Source organism: Centrocercus urophasianus, unplaced genomic scaffold (assembly GCF_019232065.1).
Source record: "Centrocercus urophasianus isolate 14NV4802_14NV808 unplaced genomic scaffold, USGS_Curo_1.0 seq_14, whole genome shotgun sequence".
Lineage (NCBI taxonomy): Eukaryota > Metazoa > Chordata > Aves > Galliformes > Phasianidae > Centrocercus > Centrocercus urophasianus.
Window position 1 is genome coordinate 22,652,401 of NW_024884586.1, and position 19,428 is coordinate 22,671,828.

The 19,428-nt window shown below is 45.5% G+C and overlaps 1 protein-coding gene across 3 annotated transcripts; it reads left to right on the forward strand.

The window, feature by feature from the left end:
• The first annotated feature begins 496 nt into the window (after positions 1-496).
• On the forward strand, positions 497-18,462 carry BMF (Bcl2 modifying factor). 3 transcript variants are annotated; one of them, XM_042814522.1, is made up of 5 exons: positions 497-571; positions 1,848-2,012; positions 2,968-3,288; positions 4,260-4,423; positions 17,541-18,462. In XM_042814522.1, the coding sequence occupies exons 3-5, from the start codon at positions 2,973-2,975 to the stop codon at positions 17,640-17,642; spliced, it is 582 nt and encodes a 193-aa protein (XP_042670456.1). In that variant the 5' UTR covers positions 497-571; positions 1,848-2,012; positions 2,968-2,972; the 3' UTR covers positions 17,643-18,462. The 3 variants fall into 3 exon arrangements, with proteins under 3 accessions (XP_042670456.1, XP_042670458.1, XP_042670457.1); XM_042814523.1 differs by lacking the exon at positions 497-571 and adding an exon at positions 1,209-1,226; XM_042814524.1 differs by lacking the exon at positions 1,848-2,012 and having other exon boundaries at positions 515-571.
• Positions 18,463-19,428: the final 966 nt, after the last annotated feature.

Here is a 19,428-nt window from a genome sequence, read left to right on the forward strand (position 1 = left end):
AGCACCGCTCCAGGACAGCCAGGCCCCGCGAGGCGCTCCTCGCCCAGCCACGGATCCAACGTCATTCCCGCTCGGGCCCCAGCTGCTCCCCGAGGCGGGTGCTCCCGCTCCCGTGCAGGCTATCCCCGTGTTCCGGGGCCACTGAAATTATCGTTTTCTCCCCCGACGACGGGTGGCGCGCGTCCAGTGACGCCGTTCACCTAAGAACACGCCAACCCCACGCTTAGAGAGGCCGAAGGGCAGAAGATGAACGGCACCACTTCCAGCAGCGCGGGGCCCGGCCGCGCCCCCGGAGGCCGACCCTGCATCGGCCCGGCTCTCCCCTCTCTCCCGCCCCTCTCCTCAGCCGTTCCTGGGCCGCCCCCTCGCGCGCGGCGGCGGGTGCCGCTCGGCCCCCCCGCTGCCCATTGGCCGCTGGGCGGGGCGCGCGCGGCATGGGCGGAGCCGCCGTCAGCTGTTCGCGGTTCGCCCGGCGGCGGCGGTGGCAGTTTGGCGGCGGGGAGGCGCGGTGACGGTTCAGCTGCTGGGGCGCCCCCGTCCCCGCGGGACGCCCGGCCCGGCCCGCTTGGCGGTGAGTGCCTGGGGAGCCTCCTCGCCGCCGGGCCCGCGGGCGGTAACGCGCTGGAGCCGGCGTGACAGTGCCGCCGGGGTGTGGGTACGCCTCTGGGCGGCACGGGCGGTGCAAGGCAAAGCGGGTGCGGCGGGTTACGTGCGTGTGCACCCGGGGCTGCCGATCGCGCCCCGCTGCCCCTGCGTGGGCACCGCGCGCGATTCTCGGCCGCCCGGGGCTCGCTTCCTTGTAGGATAGCGGCGTGAGTGGGACTGGGGAGGGGCGCGGGACCGAGGGAGACTGGGGCGGCTCGGAGCCCCTCGGGCTGCGGGGTGCCGTGGGGAGCCCCGGCCGCCGGAGCCGGGATCGTCGCTCGGGGGGGAGAGCTCCAGTGTCATGGGGAGGGAGGAGTTAAGGCGCTGTCGCTGCCCGAGCGAGAGCCGCCGGCTTTGTTTTGGACGCTGGCACGCACGTGTGCTGAGCCCTCCCCCGGCTCTGCCGCGCGGTGTCAGCGCCGGCATGTGACCGCCGCACGGAGGAATCCCATTGACGCGCCGCTGGGGGAGCGCGGCCGGGCGGTGCGTCCGCCGCTGCCCCGGGTGGTTCTCGGCTTCGGCGGCCGCTGCTCGCTGAGCTGTGCTCTGGGCTCTTGGGAAGAACTGAAGTGAGCTCTAGGGTAAGTTGTCCTCTACGCTGCTTTGGCGCTCTGTCTGCAGCATTTCCGAAGTGATCTGAAGTCTTCCTCAGCTGTGGGAGGACCAGTAAACCTTGCTCTTTGTAACCTCCTTTTGTGCCTTTGTTGCACTTTATTGTGATGATCGCGTGTGTCCCAGTGGGGCCATGACGGATTACACTTGGCAAACCTTGCTGTGAAGATGAAATATGCGGTCATTTTTGCCTCTCTGTCAGGAGATGTGCTCCCATGGCAGAGCTGGCAGAAGATCTGTGCCGCCGTCTCAGGACCTGTGACTCCCTTTGGTGCTCTGCCCTTAAGCTGTTGATGAAGTTGTTGTGAATGTTACACGAAGGCAGCGTGGCTGTCATCCATCCATGGTGCTGCTGTCCATTCTGCAAGCTTCCTTTGGCACTGGTGGAGGGCCATGTGAGCTGCTGGGGTGCAGTAACCCAAATATATGCCCATCAGCTGAGGCCCTGTGTACACAGCTCATGCCCTGGTCAGGCCCTTTGTCTCTTCTCACACGCTGGTGTGTCAGTGCAGCTCACCTGGGGGGAGATGGGAGATCCAAGGGGAGCACTGAACGCATTCTTATAAAATTATTATTAATGTCTCCTTCAGGCTTGAAATTCCTCTTGCTAGTCTTCCATTCTGTTAAATGCTTCGCAAACCAGAGCAAAGGAAGAGACGTGAAGAGTTGAATTTCACTGCCTTGTTTGGAACTGGGTGGAAATCCTGGAGATGGATCTCTTAGGAGACTGTCTTCCAATGGGGTTAGATGCACAGGTAACAGTAAAGGGACTTGTGGCTTTCTGGAAAATCTGCTTCTAATTACTGTATGTTTGCAAAGAGCTCTGAAACAGTGATTTAGGGTTTGAGTTCTTTCTTCCACCATCTTTGTCCCATTTTGTGCTGCAGCAGAGCTCAGGAGCATTTGCTATGGTGGTTACAGAAGTCCTGCTTTAAAGCCTGACACTGGCAAATGTGTTTTTTTTTGTTGTTGTTGTTTGTTTGTTTGTTTTCTTTCTTTTCTTTAGTAGTAGGGCAAAATGACACACTGACAGTGCATGTAGGCTTGAGGGTAAGAGGGGTAGTGAAGTGGCTGTGTTGCCAAGTCTGGGACATGTCTTGAGTTAAGCCAAGGGAAGAAGTGGGAAGCTGAAGGGAAGGTTGATTTATACTGGGAGAAGCTGTGGAGAACTTCACAGGAACAGCTTTGCCAGATCTTGTGAGCTTTGCAGCCACCGGGTTTTCTTAAAAACTTGGCATCCTTGTGATTATGAACTCTACTTCAGCAGATGGGGGGAAAAAGTGAATGGGGCCAAACATACAGTTCAAGTAGAGCATGCCAAAGCAGAGCAAACCCCAAAGAAGCTGACTGGCACAAGACTGTTTGAGGGATTGGGGTTGTTTTTACAATCAAGTGTCTTCAGCTTCTATGTGCTGAAGTTGGGGGTTGGCTCCTGCCCTGTGACCAGCTGTGGGATTGGAGCCCTGGGTGGAATCTCAGACATGTGAAATTTGGCTCTCTCTGGCCAACCACACAGAGACTTTCTGCAAAGCCCCAGTCTTTACCACTGAGTCTCTCACCTCTCATGCCCACCCAGATGGACTGCACTGGGAGGGAGGGGGAAGCAGATGTGGAAGCAAGAGCTGTGTTTTACTGTCGGAGCAGAAGGCATTGTCTCCTGGATGTGATTCTTGTGTCTTAGCTGTTTCCTCGAATGTCTCTTTATTGCAGGAGCAATGGATCGCCCCAGCTACCTGGAAGAGGACTATTCTAGCCTGGATGGGCTGGACGATGACGTGTTTCACTCTGATGACTTTGGACTTGCAGGTCAGCCTGGTGAGATGACTGCAACTGGCATTTTCACACAGAACCAGTCCTACAGCTGCCTTCTGGGGAGGTTTCAACTATTTCCCCTCACACACTGCTGTGGTCCCGGTGTCAGGCATCCTGAGCAGCAGGACAAGGCAACTCAAACACTCAGCCCGTCCTCTTCCAGTCAGGATGTTATGTTGCCTTGTGGAGTCACTGAAGAGCCCCGGAGACTCTTCTATGGTAAGAGCACTCCAATGTCACCAGCTTTTCAGCAAGGAAACTGTCCCTTCAGCACTTCCCCAGCCAGGCAATTTCTTTCATTAGAGCTTTAAATTAAAAGACTTAAATTATTTTGCTTTTGTCCTATTCCCTAAAGAGTGGCAACTTGTATTTTCTTACCCTTGCTTGTCACTGCAAGAACTAGGCACTTGCTGATTGCTTCTGCTGTACTTGATACTTCCACTTTTTTTCTTTTGCACTTTATTCTGTCAGTTTATTTTGCTGCCAGGCATTAAAATGTTCACCATCTGTCATATCCTACCAATTACCTACTTTTTTTTTTTTTTTAAACCTCTTGTGCTACTCATCCACATAAGAAAGACTCCTGAAGGTTTGCAATGAAGAGAAGAAAATGCAAAAATTCCCACTTAATGGTGCAGACTTCAAGCTCTTTACTGGAATTAAACTTGTTGAATAAGTAGCACTTTACTGATAACTGATGGGGCACCACTCAGTACTGTGTATCCAATCCAGCTTTAATTCAAATCAGTCCCACTGAACACTAGAGAAAATGACTGAGAAAAATCTGAAGGAAAACATACAGTAACCCTTAAAGGGGGACAACTTAAGGCAAAGATGTTGGAAGAAATGTAAAATTGTCATTAAAGAAAAAAGAATACCTCTGCACTTGTCTGAACCACAAACAAGCAAAAAGAGCCAAGTGGAAGATCCTACCAGTCATTTGATAACACTGATAACACAGTGTTATGCTTAATTGTTATAAAACTAATTAAAAGCCGAGCAAATTAAATTCGTACTGCATGCTTATGGTATATGCAGACATTGTTTGGCTTCAGAAACTGGACTTTAAAATGAGTTAAAAAAAAAAATAGGATTATGTGCAACTCTTTCTGTATGCCTGAAGTGTAATACTGAATAAAATAACTATTCTTTATGCTAGAAGAATGACTCTTCTGGTCTCTGTTTTGTAGGGAATGCTGGTTACCGCTTACATGTCCCCCCAGTTGGCTTTGCATTGGATCCAAATCTCCAAGAAGAGCCTCAGGAAGGTCAGCGGGAGGCGCGTACTGAGGTGCAGATTGCACGGAAGTTGCAGTGCATTGCGGACCAGTTCCACCGGCTCCACATACAGCGGGTAGGGTGTTTCCTCAGGGGAAGGTGGGGTATTTCTTATCTGAGAGTGGTGCTCCAGAAGACTGGCTCCAGGCTTTGGCTAAGCAAGCTGTGGCCTAAGGCAGCCATAGGCTGCCAGCAGTGACAAAACAGCATGGTATACTTATGTATTTTGCTCATGCTAGATTGATGGCTCTCTTTGAAAGATTGATAGGTAGAAGGAAGAGCATGTATAGAACTGCAGTTATTGACTGGGAAGGTAGCTGCTGTTGTCTGCTATTCCAGCTCTCCTGGTTCATCAGCAAAAGGGCCACGGATGCTTTTCCTAGCATTTTGCTTTTCTTCTCTGCTATCCTTACCACCAGCATCATGTTTTCTGTGATACAGTTGGTTGGCTGTGACTTGTGTAAGTTCCTCATCTTGGAGATGACAGCAAGCCTAGAGTCTGTTTTGGCACTTTTGTTGTCTAGGGATAGCTGTCTCAAATATTAGAGTGTATTATGATCATGCTAGACCTGATAGCAACTCCTCTGTGAGACAGTCCTAGCTAGTATCTCAGACTTGTGACCAACTTCCTCACAACAAAAGACAGCTGTAAAATGCCATCAGGTCTGAAAAACAGAATCTTGTTTTACTTTGCTTTAAAAAGAAAAAAAGAAAAAAAAAAAAAAAAAAAAAAAAAGAGCTCTGCTGTTTTTTAAAGAAAGGAAATAAAAGCAAATCCCTTAAAAATCTAGATTCTTTCTCCGTTCTCCCTCCCTTCTCTACTGAATGGTAAACAAATAGAAGTTCCAGCTGTGCAGAGTTTGGTGACAAGAGTTTGGCAGCACTTCCCTACTTGTATGCAAGTCCAGCAAGGTGTTGCAGTGTGTATCCAAATGTGCATATGAAGAAGTTGACACTTGCTGACTTCATAGAGTGACAAGAAGCTTATCTCATTCCAAATGTGTTGGTGTTGTTAACTTGGAGTCCGTTTAATTCTTCTCAAAGGTAAGTGAGGAGCTCTGCCCTGATCAGAGGACGTGGATTGTGGCAGGGCAAAGTTTTAGTTGTCTCTGTGATAAGAAAGAGAAAGGAGAAACAGGACTGTTCTTAAAGGAAGGTTAAAGCTGTAACAGGAAGATTAACCTGTAGAAAGGTGGATTGGGCTATGAATGTCATTTTGCAAATTACAGAAAACGATGAGCAACCACAAGCTTTTTAGCATGTGGTGTTGGTTGAAACGGGGTTTTCCCCAGCGCCACCTTTTCATCACAATAGCTATCTACAGCCAGATTGTCTCCGTGAAGGGAAGGCTAATGTCTCCAGAGCGGAGGAGCCCTGGAGTGAAGTGGTGGAACTGGTTGTAACTTGACCCCTTGCATCTCGGGGAGCGAACCTACCTCATATCTATGCCTTGGAAACGCATCCAAGAATGCCCATCCAAAGCGGCCCTGTGAAGCTGCCCCTGGTCTGGCTTTTGCTGCTCTTGGGCTGCGGGTAGCTGCCAGCCTCCTGCGCTGCACGCAGGGCTGCGGCGAGGGCTGCCCGGCCAGCCCAGTGCGTGCCGGCCAAGCATGTGGGAGAGTTAGTAAACAAAGGCGTCCGCCTGCACTACCCAATCCTGCAGCCAGCGGAGGAGGAGCTCTGCTGCCTTTGTTTGGACTGGAAGAGCAGCAAGTTGTAAAGGGGGGGAGCTGTTCAGCCATTTACATTTGAAAACAAAACCGAAGAAATCCAGAAACGTAGCCGAGGATGGAATAGTTCAGCCAGTGGTTCTCCACAGCCCGACCCTGGGATAGGCCTTGGCATTTGCAACTGCTTGGGGGATTCTTTCTTGTTTGTCAGGGAAACTAAGTACTGAACCACATACTAGTGTCTGAGGCGCTGTTCCCCATGGAGTTTTTTGTTGAAATGTCCAGTCCCCTCCAAGTCCTGCATGGAGGATTTCCTATGGCTTTTGGTTTTGGTTTGCATGCAGCCCCTATGTCCTGTGTGCAGTGACTTTTTCCAGCCTGGCACTGAAGAAGCGAGCAGTCTGCCTCTGGAGAGGCATGGAGTGGCTTACAGTGTGCTGTGGGGCAGTCTGAGACACAGAAAACCAGGCTGTCATCTAGCTTGCTGTAAAACTGAACACAGATTTGGATGCCCCATTCCAACCTGTCTCGAACAGCTGGTCAAAACCAACTTTCCAAAGTGATCAGATCCCAAAGAATCAGATCAGATCTAAAGAATCAGATTTAGAAAACCACAAGGTTAGTCACACCAGTACGGTCTTGTGAAGTCCTGAGAGAGAGCAAGTCTGGTTTTCAACAAGCTGTGCCTCTTCTTGGAGACTACAAAGCATCTTATCTGTGAACTTGTGAAAAGAAAAGGTATGCTCTCATTCAGCAGGAGTTAGGAAAGACTTTCAGTGTTGGAGTAAGTCACGTGGCCAGCTCAAGATTTGCCCTCACTTGGCTCTTCAGTTCTGTGAGACAATCCAGCAGTTCAGGTATGGCTCTCATTTTGCTCCTGCAGCAGCAGGGCTGTGTTGACACAAGGACTGCTGGTTGTTCTCTGGCTGTGAGAGGAAGCTGAACAGGCAATTGCTGCTGAGGTTGACGTCACTGAGTTGTCATTGGACTCATCTGCATGCACAATCTAACCCCATCCCACACTGGGAACCCTAGAGAATCACTGTTATCTCTTCCCTGTGCTCACTGGCTATGTGGTGTTTGTTTTGTGGTTCTTGGCTATGCAAAAGATTTTTGGGTATGCATCTTGTAAGAATAAGAAAGTTGGCTGCACCTATGCTTGCTTTTGGCATGTACACCATTTTCAGGGTTTTATTTGCTAATAATGTATTAAACAGAATACAGTGGTTTAAAACCTGACTTTTTAATCCTTAGAACAGTGCTAGAGCAGTAACACAACATTCCCTAGCACTCTGTGGCTTTAATCTTGTTAGGGTGGTGAATTTATTATAGGAAAGACTTGAGCAAAGCTCAATGTTTGTGAGCATCAGAGCCCTGCTAGAGGTTAATCCAGTTTCAGAAGGGCTCTTTAGAATGACATGCAAGACCATCTATGTTTTCTAAAGCTCTTTAGAGGTAGCCCTTACCTGTCTGAGGCTGTGTAGCCTCTGGCAGTGTTTCCTCCATTCCACATTTCTTGCTCTGCCCCTTTGAAAACAGTGCAGAGCTGAGTCATGCTTTTTATGGGAGAATCAAACAGCAGTTGCATTCCTCTTCATTTGGAGCAAGCATGCATTTGCTGTGGGATCTGTGTGCCTTCTGTCTGAGTTGCTGACTGTTGTCCAGCCTGTGGCATAGATTGAAGGGTGCATTTGGTGGTTATGAGGAGTAGAACTGGGCTTAGAGTCCCTGTCGGTCAGTCAGCAGGGATGTGTTGCCTGTGCCAGGCTTCCTTGCCCATAGCAACAAGTGCTCAGGCTCTTCCACAGGTCTTGAGTTCAATTGACCTCTCTTGCTTTGAGGAGAGGTTTCAGCTTTGCCCGACAGTAAATTTAATGATCTGCTGTGCTGCTGGGTGGAATGTGAATAGAAAACTACGGACTGCAGCAGCAGTGCAGAGCTGCCCTATAGGAGAATGTATATTATGTAAGACTGAGGTGGATGACACTGTATATCAGTATTACATCCCTCTAGTTTGACCTGTATCCATTCAGACATTGAACACTACAGGTTTTAACAAATAACTATCACATCAAGCTGCAGCTTTGAGGGGACTGGTTTTTTTTTTTTTTTTGAGAGGACTGTGTCTTCTTCGTAGTGATCACTTCATGGGGGAATGAAGTTGTGTCTTTAGGAGTCAAGGAGTAGTAGCCTTGAACCGTTCTGGGCTCCAGTCCAAGCAGAGCCACTGACTTGCTGTATGACCTCAGACAAGTCTCTTGACCTCGTTGTGCTTCAGTCAACCCATCTGGAAAGCTTGGTTTAAAAAAAGCTGACCCTCAATGAGAACCAGATGCTGAATCAGAGCTGAGCTTTCTTGAGTAAATAAGTGCATTACAAACAACAACAAAGCCCCTTTCCAACACATTAGGAGTCCTGCAGTTGATTAAGATATGCTGACCACGCTCAAAAAACCTCCCATGAATTTAGCTATAGAAAATTTTGCTTCTGACAGTTCCCAACTTGATTCAGCAGATAACTCTTGCTGTCGCTGTGCAGTGGGCCCAAGCAATATGTGGAGTCTGGATGCCTGTATCCCTCAATTGTGGACATGCTACCAGACTTGTACCAGTTGTCTCAATTTAATGATACTGAAAATGTATGGGAGGAAATGTTGTTTTCCTTTGAAAGTGAAACTTGTTACATTTTTGCATATTTTTTCCCCTCTGTGTCTCACGAGAATTGTTGAGGCCTCCTGAGACACCTTTGCTTACGCAAAAGGGAGCCTGGGTATCTTGTCAGAAGCTTCTTAGTTCAGCATAATGGGTACACAGCACTACCTGTGCAATTGTTATCCAGAACTTCAGCAGGCTTTCTCCATTTTTCTCTCATAGTTTACTGGGGACATTCAGGGAATTTGTAACTTAATTTTTTAACTTTTTTTTTTTTTTTTTTTTTTTGGTAAGTTCATCTTTACATGACTTTACATTTTAAAAAAAGTCAGAAAAGACTTTAAAGACTTTAAATAATGTAGAAATTCCAAAACTGGCCTGCAGCTGAGCCTGTAGCATCAACAACTCTTTACTTGTACCTGCAGTCTCTCTGAGACTCGGGGTAAGTGCTTTCATTTATTTCCTGAATAGGTTTGTACATCTCAAGATCTCTGCTTCTGGCTACTGTGGGCTGATCTCTGCTGCTGCTGTCCAAAGCACTGATCTTCAGTTCAGCTTTGCTGACTGTGGGATTCACATTGGTGCAGGGCTTGAGTGTCTGGTCAAGTGTGCAGGAGCACAGCATGGGAGATTACCAGGCTAAGAATTCTGGAAGTGGGTGAGCCCAGTGTAGAGGACAGGAGAGAGGCAGAATATGAAATGGATAAAATTGAGAGGCAAAGCTATGCAACTGGAATAGTAAGTCTGAGGAAAGGAGAATGCTGGGAGAGGAGTTCATGCAATTGATGGAATCAGGATCTTGATATGGGGAAGTGGAGGCAGATATTTTTTTGGCCTGATTTTATTAGATTTCTTCAATATCATTTGCCAAAACGGTAAAAAAGAGGTGAGCGTGGAAATGCACCTTCCCTTACGCATGCAAATGGCATGGCATGGCAACCTGTTGCCTAGCACCTGTTCTGATGCTTCCTAAATCCTGCTGCCTGTGAAGCTGATTATTTGACCTTAGGTTAACAGAAACTTGCTTGACCCTTTTAGTTCTGTCTTGAAATAAAATACTTTGTTGCACTGAAAGTGAAAACGAAGAGCAAGAACACAATTATGCCGCTGTATAGATCCATGTTTCTCCTATATTTTGAATTTTGCATATAGTTCTGATTTACTTTCTTCTAAAAATGAAACAACAGAACTGCAAAGGGTTCAAAGGCAAAGAAAGATATTAGAATCTCTCTATGAGAAAAGAAAATGGGCTAGGACTGATAAGCCTAAGAAATATACAAGACAAAGCAGCAATATTAATTTGAAATCAGAAGTGACATGAAGTTGCAGATAAACTTGATACTCCCAGTACAAGAACAAGGTAAAATCAAGTCAAAGAGACAGCTCAAAGTAAATTAGGTAGGGTTTTTTGTGCAATAGATAGCTCTTGGACTCCTTGTCAAAAAAAGACTGTGCATCCCGGTGCTTTACCTGGGCTCAGGAGTAACTGGAACAAGTTTATGGCTACTGAAAGGGTCACTAGGTAAACAGAAACCAGATCTGACTCAGGAAGTCGTAAGCTCAAAATAGTTAGATGCTGAAAGAGTATTAGGGGGAGCTATTGCATGTACTTGCCTTCTGCTTTTCCTCAGGCAGCCACACAAGGCTGCTCTTGGAGACTAAGCTGTATGAACTCAATGCAGCAGTTGCATGCAACTGTTACACATTAATTTTATAAAGAAACAAAACTTCGGTGTCAGCATAATCTATTCTTTTTTTCTCTACACTTTCATCTGACAAAAGATTTAAGTATATTATGTTTGTTTTTCTCCTGCTTGAAAAAGTGGTTAATGTTAAAAAAGCAAAACTTCTTGCCTGCTTCTAGTAGAGGAACTGGGCAGAGGATAAGGGAGCCTGGTGACAGGAAAGAAGTGAGGACTGCATAACAGGCTGCTGGGAATCCCTCCTTCACCTGAGGTACTTTCTGGCACTAGAGCTACAGTCTCAAAATATCAAAATTGCCCTCCATTAAAAAAATGCAAAGTATTTTTGGGGACAGTACAAGTGATATACAGTGAGCTATTCTACAGTATTTCTAGCATCACCTGATGCATTTTTGTGTGGTTTAAGTAGTGTACGGTGCTTCTTGTTCTGTGAAATTGCAGTGTTTTTTTGCAGGATGTGCTGCATTTCTTCAACTCTCACAGTGCCATGTGACCTGTGGCAGTGATAATGTTCTTTCTACTCATAACAGTGCAACAGCTGAGAAATCATTTTTCAATTTAGGAACAGTTGCACTTAGTATTGCACTTATTTGTTAGTGTGAGAGAGTAGAAAACACAGGTTAAAACTTGTCTGAGATCATGCAGTGATCACAGATGGGAGCCCGGCGATTGGGCCTGCAGTCGAATTGTGTAGATTGGTTGATCTTATTAAGATACTGTTGTTTCTTAGGGGGATGATGAGATGCTTGCAGTGATTATTTATGGTAGGAGTGTGCACGTTTGCATATTACACAATTAAATTTTATGGTAGAAAGATGGGGAAGTGAGGGTCCAACTGCAGAGGTGTCCTTTGTTTCAAGCCACTGAAGGGGAATGTCCCACTAGCCTTTTATAGTCTGTTTTGTTTTGCTGTCTTTTTTTTTTTTCTTGGTAGCTACCATTGCCAGTGGCAGAGTAATCTTTCTGAGGACCACGCCACAGCCAAAAGAATAGCAATCTAAAAATAAAGCCGTGAGGCAACTTCTGTTACCCCACATTAGTCTTTATGATGTAACCTGTTACCCGAGGCTGGCGATGGAGAGCTGCAGCTATCTCCGAGAGGCCCCGGAGCAGCAGCGACCCCCTGATGGCTGTGCTGACCCCAGTGAGAGAGGAGGCGAGGGCGCAGTGCGTGAGAATGGATCTGCCGGGCAGTATTTGTGCTGCGGCTGCCGTGTTTATATCGCTCTCTAAATTTAGCCTGTGAGTCATCCGAGCTGCTGACGAGAGGCGGCTGTGCCCGCAGGCTGCGGCTCTGCACCTGCCTGCCCCCTGCTCCCCCTGGCGCGGGGCAGCGCCGCTGCGCTCATCCCGCTGGACTGTTGTCCTGCAAAACTTGCAGAGCTTTACTTTGCTGGAAGCCTGAGGTGTGCTGTAATCACTAGGGGGTGTTTCCCGTGCACTGCACAGTGTCTCAAAGTGAGTTTAAATGCTAAGAAAACAGATCCGTCTCCACTGCCTGGCTGCCAGGTGCTCTGCTCCTGGGCTCAGCCTGCACACCAGTGGAGGGGTGGCCTGGATATCCGTGCCACACCTTGGATCCCAGAATGGTGGGGAGCTAGCCCTGCCCAGGCACAGCTCTGAGGGCAAGGCAGCACCAGGTGCAGCCTGTGGAAATATAGGACCCTTATTTACCTTCTCCTTCCCGCCTCTGTGGTGGAAAATAACTCTCCGTGCCCTGGGCTGGTGCTGTGGGCCTGGGAACGCGCTGGCCGGTGGCTGCCCTTCCCAACTCACAGTCAGCTGGCTGTTGCCATGGCGCCTGTCTGCTTCCACTTCCTGCAGGCTCAGCCCAAGAGGAAGGCACAGGCCAGCAGCTGCCTGCTTGTTTGTGAGCTACAAGACAGTCCCGGAAGGGCTCACCTGCACCCAAAGCAGGTCTGTGCCTGAGGCCTGCTGAGCAGGCCAGCGCTCATCTTCGGTGATCCTCCTGCCCCACACCATGTCCCTCCCTGCCACGTTTTCCTGCTCTTGTGCAAGGAGGAGAACCCTTTCTCTACAGAAGCACGCACATTGCTTGTCTTGCTTTGCAAAGTCTGCTGGAACTCTGGCTGAGGGAGCCTTGCTCAGGAGAATGCCTCCCTCAGCTTCAAATATTGCCCCGTTCAGCAGAACCACGGGCTATGCGAGTCAGGACATTCCCTGTTCTCCCTCTGTGCTGCCATGCTCTTCTTTCTGTTCTCTGTTACTGTCTTTTTTTTTTTTTTTTTTTTGAAGTACATGCATTATTCTTTGGTCATTAGCAATCACAGCTGGAAAGACCTGAACTTGATTTCCATTTCTCTCTCCAACTGCGGGGACACCTTCTGTAACCTCTGTTGCTGTGGGGACTGTGACTTTCTAGTCTCGGTGAGCTGAAGCACATTTTGTGGTAGCACAATGTGCCTCCAGCCACCTGGCAGCCAAAACAGCCCTCAGAGATGAGTCAGCAGCTGTTCCCAGTGTGCAAGTATTCTTGTTTTCAGTGAACAAATAAAAACTCAACAACTTACTGCTGGTACTTGTATTAGTCATTAAAGAAAGAATGATGTTTTTATGTGCATATATGCCAGTATTCTTTTGGTAAAATGTTGCTATTTATGTTAGTATTTTAATCCTTCTAGTTAAGATAGGATCAAAATTTGACCCTTAACGATCTCTAAACTGTGAAGTAAAGTCAAAAGTTGCCCATAAGCTGAAGAGGGCAGGCAGGTGCACAGTTCTTTATATATGATAGGAGTGTGCTATATCCACGTATAGTATGTGCATATATGATGAACATATTCTTTATTTTTCAAGGATAGTAATGGCTCTTTTGTCAGATGATATAGAGTTAATCTTTTAAACGTTTATGCCCAAGGACTCAAGGAGCTGGCAGAGGGACAAAGTTTTCTTTAAGTTGTATTACCTGTACTGATTTTCCTTTGAGCACCATGTTCAAGGGCTTGGAAGGAGTAAAAAACTTTTGATATCTGGAGTGCTGTTCGACAGATGGATGTCTGTATACTGATGGCATAAAACATTAGGAGTATTAACTCTGAAGAGGGAATAAATGTCAGGTCAGTTGTGCTCCCTTTAATTTGCTTCCAGGAAAATTGTTGTCACTTTTTTGTTTACCAGTTTTCTGGCTTTTGTCAGTGCAGCTCATGGTGTAGGCTTTGCTAGTGTGCTGTTGGTGCTGCACGGGACGCTTTTCCTGTAAAATGCTCTTTCCTTGTGACTCATTGAAGCATTCATGCTAACATCTCAGACAGACAGTCTCTTAAGGATATCCCTTTAAAAAGCAGCTGCAGTAGGAAGTGTTTTTATGTGTTTCCAGCTTTGTGTTGACTTACTGTTTTCACAACTCTAGTCTTGGTTAATGTAGAGGGCAGAAAGAGCTTCTTTTGGTCTGAGGGAAGAAAGTTCAAAATGTTTGTTGTGCTTCTGCTGTATGCAAGTAGCAAAGTGTTCATCTCTGATACTGTGCTGTAGCAGTGAGTCTGAGTGTTGAAATGATCTGATGAGGGTTAAATCACTATAGCTAGGTTTAGGAAAAATATTGTCTTGCACTGCAATGGTCCTGAGTCTGAGGAGACTGTAAGGATTTACTTATTTACTTGAAACATACCACATCTGAAAAAAATTAGATGCAGAATTCATGGAGTAATTCTCCTGGTTTTTCTGCCCTTCCTGGCAGCTGAGTTATACCACAAACACCAAAAACAAATCTATAAACTTGTCTCCCCAAAAACCCCACCAAAGGGAAAACCACCAGTTCTGAGATGTATTTTGGTTTTGGCAAAGGCATTTCTAGGGAAAAGCTCCTGAAACTTGTGAAAAGTACTTTTTTTAGGCTCAGAAGTTCTTTCCATAAATTGGTTTATCTATCTCTGTTGCAAATTATATCTACCATTTCCATTCTGTGGCTCTTATCCCACACTGAATTGGTGCCACAGAGAGCAGATCAGCCCTGAAATGAAACCATAATTATGAAAGCCCTGTTAGCTAGGCTTGCCCCTGATGGAAGCAGTCCATCTTGCTCTTCTCCTGAGGCCACCTTGCCATTGTGCTGGCACAAGCAGCAATTTGACTATGTGATGGCGTGGATCAGATGAGTTAGGATGGCTTGATCAATAGTAAAAGTAGCTTTTTTTGACAGATCAGTTCTGGCCTTGATCATTTTCCTGCTCTGTTTTCCTTTCCAGTAGCAACGCGAGTGAGGACAATGCAAGCAGACCACTTCAGTCTGCAAGCCAGTGAAAGTGTGTGTGAGCTACGACTCCATGGAAGGAAATGCTGGCTAAATATGGACCCAGAAGGCCTGTGGTCAAAGCATAAAACCTAGAAAGTTGTCCTTGGCCTGCTGGAAGGTTGTAGGCAGTGAGTTATCTCATGCTCAGTTTTTTTCACTTCAAAACAGAATGAATGATGTCAATATCCTTCATAAAGTTGTTTGAGATCTTAGTTTTCATAAGCAGGGGGAAGCAGGTCGAAATGGTTCTTACTGAGTTCTTCTTTGTATGAAAATCTCAATGAGTGTCTCCTGCAAATAATGAGAAACACTTTAAACTGGAGAAAGAAGAAAATGCTTTACCAAAAAAGTAGCTCAAGTAGGCAGTGAAATTAACACAGTAGAATGTGAAGTTTTGAAAAGTTTAGCATTTTAGCATTAGTGCTTTTTAACTTCAGAATTACTTTTTAATGTTAGAATTAGTGCTTGTGATGCCACATCCCATTTGCTGTCCTGCAGATCTGTAAGTATTCTGAAAATAGAGATCTAACAAAAAACAGGAGGAGAAGCTCTGTCCTTCCTCTGTTTTCCCCTTCTTTACCTATCATAGCAAATAACAGCTGTTTTTTCTGAGATGCCATTTAAAACTGCAGGAGACAGAATATTCAGAAATCTGCTGTGGTTTGTGAAAAGCAGTCTCCTACATGAACTGGGACATTAAATACCAGGATTTTTCCACATAGTTGTCCTCCTGACAGGGTGGTGTAGTAGAAATTGCAGATACCAAATCAGCTGAGATGTATTTCAAGTTTAGCATCTTTAATCATGATTTTGAATCTCTATTACCAGTTCACTGTAATACACTTATCTTCTTTTTTGTCTGCCAGTGAAATGAGATAATTTGCCAAAGTAACCAGATTCCTTTTGGAGCACCCGTAGTATGTTTGTCCACTCTGCTCTCCAAGTATAGTTCAGTGTTTGCAGTAACTGCAGACGAAGGTCTTGTGTTTGCATGCTGCTTCATTGACATGTTACCATGAAGATCTAAAGGAGCATTCAGCATAAGCCATAATGACTTGATAAATGCATGATATCTAGATGCCGTCAGAACATTTTGGTCCAAGTGTATGCTTGAGCAGGTTTGAAAGTGTGGAGGAGGGTGAAAAAGGTCTCTGGAGTTTGACAAGGAAGGACAAGCCTGGTCAAACTGAGAAGCAAGCAGCAAAACAGAGAGCATCTTACTTTCTGAGGACAATTTAGATGTTTGTAACCCAGCCCTAGAGGATAGTGTATAAAGACCTTTTTATGTAAACTTAGCCATGTTTTGGCAGTCTGTATGGACTGAACCCTTTGGAGTGGTTCCTTAGAATTGGATGATACCAAGCTCTTGAGTTGCCATCTGTGGCGCATGCACCAAGCATGATAGTGATAAAATGTGTGATTAGATCTGTGTGAACTCTTCTAAAACCAGGAGACAAATAGGTAAGTCTTGAGGCGGAGAACGAACCACTGCTAAGATGCAAGATGAGCACAGGTTTTCTGAAGCCGTTTCAGTACATAGCTGTGATACAAATGGCACAGACCTATTTGTGCCTAAATATGAATATAACTTAATATTTGGGATGGCTTTGGAGAGCTCATCTCTAATACACTAACTCCAGTTGCAGCTCTCCCCTATTTGTGATTACATAAAGAATGCCTTACAACCACGTTGTTCTGCCCTGTTGAGCTAATCTAAGTTGAAACATCTTGTTCATATAATGTGCTTCAGTGCTCTTTTATGAACTCCTGTGTACTGAAGCAAAGTTGTTGGAAGTCAGTCTTCTGATTCCTTGTCTGCTGGGGATTGGGGGAGGGGGGAATCGGGACTGCTTTGTTTTGTTTTCCAGAAATGATCAGTCCTGCTTAACAAATATGGAATTCTGGATGAGAAAACAAAGCCTGACTTCTAATGGAGAGCTGGTTATTGAGGTGAAATAGTATCCCAGGCTGAGCGATGTAAAGAGAAACCCACCTGTTTGTGTGAGATGTCATTAAAGTGAGGGAAGGTGGGGGTATAATGTGAGCCACTTTTGCAAGGTGATTACACATAACAAAAGAAGGGACAGTGTCCCTGCCCCAGAGCTGCATTATAGAGTGCTGTGTCCCCCTGAAACTCAACTCCCATGTTTCTTCCCTGACAATGGGACCTGAAATAACCTCTTGGTTTTGGTTTTTTGTGTGTTTTCAAGTATGTTCTTGCTTAAGGTTTAATTGGCTCCAGTCAGTAGGAAAGGGCTCCAAGGCTGATTATTTATGGCTTACTGTCAAAAGTGGCTATAAAAAGGGCAGTATTATCTTGGAGATGCTGGGAAGGAAAATGTGGTGGGGGGAGGGTGGGGGAGTGTGTGTGTGCACGAATGTGTTTTCTTGTACTAGATGAAATCAGAGTTTTGCTGTCTCAGCAGTGTGGTTTAAATTGAAGATTAACCCTTTGACCTTCACGGTGTCAAATCACTTACAGATGGATCACCAGTTATATTTTTACTTTTTTTTACTTTTGGGGTGAAGGGGGGCTTTTTTTTAAAAAAAAAAAAAAAAAAAAAAAGGTTGTTTGTTCATGCAGCTGGGGCTTTTGAAAGGCTCAGAAGCCAATCTGATTAAAAACAGCACTTGGCTAAACTCTGCAAAATCCTACAAGCAAAAAAAAAGTTTAATCCTCTTGTGCACAATGCATAAAGGATCTGCTCTTTTCTTTTTGTAATGTTAGAGCTACAATTATTTCTGGAGAACTTATCATTTCCCTCTCTCCTCTCATCCCTTGCTGCACCCCCTTGTTATGCTGATGGGATTAAAGTGTCTGCTCTTGAAAAGTGTAACTGAGTTGTTATTGGAAAAGAGAAGTGGTATGTTGCAATTCTAGAAATATAAATAACTTTGTTTCAACTGTTCTCTACAGCATCAGCAGAACAGAAATCAAGTGTGGTGGCAGCTTTTTCTCTTTCTACACAACTTGGCCTTAAATGTGGAGGCGAACAGGAACCGCACTGGGCAGAGGTGAGCTTCACCCACCTGTTTCAGGCCACATCCAGTCTGCAGGGAGCACTGAACAAACACTGGTTCGGGGGAGAGACATGCACACCGCCGGCCGGATGTGAGGACTCTGAAATTCTTATACTCGTCTTCAAGTTTGGGGTTTTATGGACTCTTCTTTGCTGCTCCCTGCCTTGTGAGGTGGGGAGCTCTTGTCCAACACTGTTGAAGGAAAGCCAGAATGTGGATGTGTTTGGTAAAGCTTGCTGCTGGTTCCCCGCACCGATAACCTCTGTGCAGGAGAGGCAGGTATTAGGCTAACAGTTTCCTCTGCCCTGTGTGTCACTCAGTGATAGAGTGCAGGAGAGTCATTTTGACTGCTAGTTAAAAAGGATGTCTGAGGACTGATGACTTTGAACATCAAATGTACTTTGGGAATCTTCACAAGCAGAGATGATTCTTCCATGATGAAAGTTCTTTTTAACAACGAAAACATTTCAGTAGCTTATATTCAGCAGGTTACTTGTTTTCTGAATGGATTTATTTCTTTGCATCTTAAGTGAGAGAAAATCACAAAGAAATACAATCTCCTCAATCTTTCCATTAGCCACCAGTTGCAGCTCTCTCATGTGAAGTTATTCTTTGTCATTGCTGCCAATACACCAAACTGTTTCAGTAGAATGTTCTTGAAAACATTCCTGGAGTTATTGGTGACTATTAACTTCCGTCCCTCTTCACTTCCAATGGAGTACTCACAGTACCCATAAGCCAGCGTGAAACTAAAATCATGGAATATGACACATGTCATTTTTTCTACAATGCTATTGTAAATGCTTTTATTAGTTTTATGATGAGTGGTTTTGTTTGTTTGTTTCTCCCTCTTGTCACCATAATGTGGTTGGTTGGGAAGGCTTAGGTCCCAGGCGTCTGATTAGAATTGCTTTAGGATTTGACGTGAACGTTAACTAGCAGCTGGTTTGACACATACACTGTACAAGCAATTTGTCCACTACTCCACTAAGTAGTGTTTGGAGGGAAACACTGACCAGCAGCAATAATATTACTTCATGAGAGACCTTCTAGTGGTTCCTATTTCATATGCACTCAGAAATTTGTCCACGTGATTGACACTATTGGACCAGCAGAGGAAAATAACCCTACCAAAACGATGCAGCCTTAAAGATCTAAGGCTTCCTCTGTGCAGCCTTAAATATCATTAGTTCACAAACCCAGTGGTAACTAAGGTAAAATATTAACAGAAAAAACAATACAGACTTCATTTTTCAGACCACTTCCATATCTCCACTGCACCTTGTTGCAGATCTCAAATTACAAAACTAGCTTAAGGAAGATCTTTCCAGAGATTTGCTCTTTAACCCCATTACAAATGTTAACTTCAGCTGTTGAGAAATTTTCCTGCTATTGGTTGACCCTGAAAAATAGGCATTGCTGTAAGAGAAGAGTAGTTTACTTGCACATACACTTTCTCCTCCATTCCTCTCTGCATATCCTTTTATAATTCATGCTTTCTCTGGTATTTTGTATGATGTCATCAATGCACTATAGTGTATGGTAACAATTTGCTGAACACATTTAAATGTGGACTTTCTCCCTCTTTTCCAGCCGCATTTTCTTTATCTGCATCCTGCTTTACTGTGGCAAAATGTGCTTCAGCTCCCCGAAAGAGGTCTCAAAGCCTTTTTCACTTTCATATATTCACAATTGCTCTCTTGCAACATAATGAGAGTTTGTGAGAAAAGCTTTTTTTCTCCTTTTACGTTATTTTTTTCTAGCTAGGGCTAGAGTAATATGTT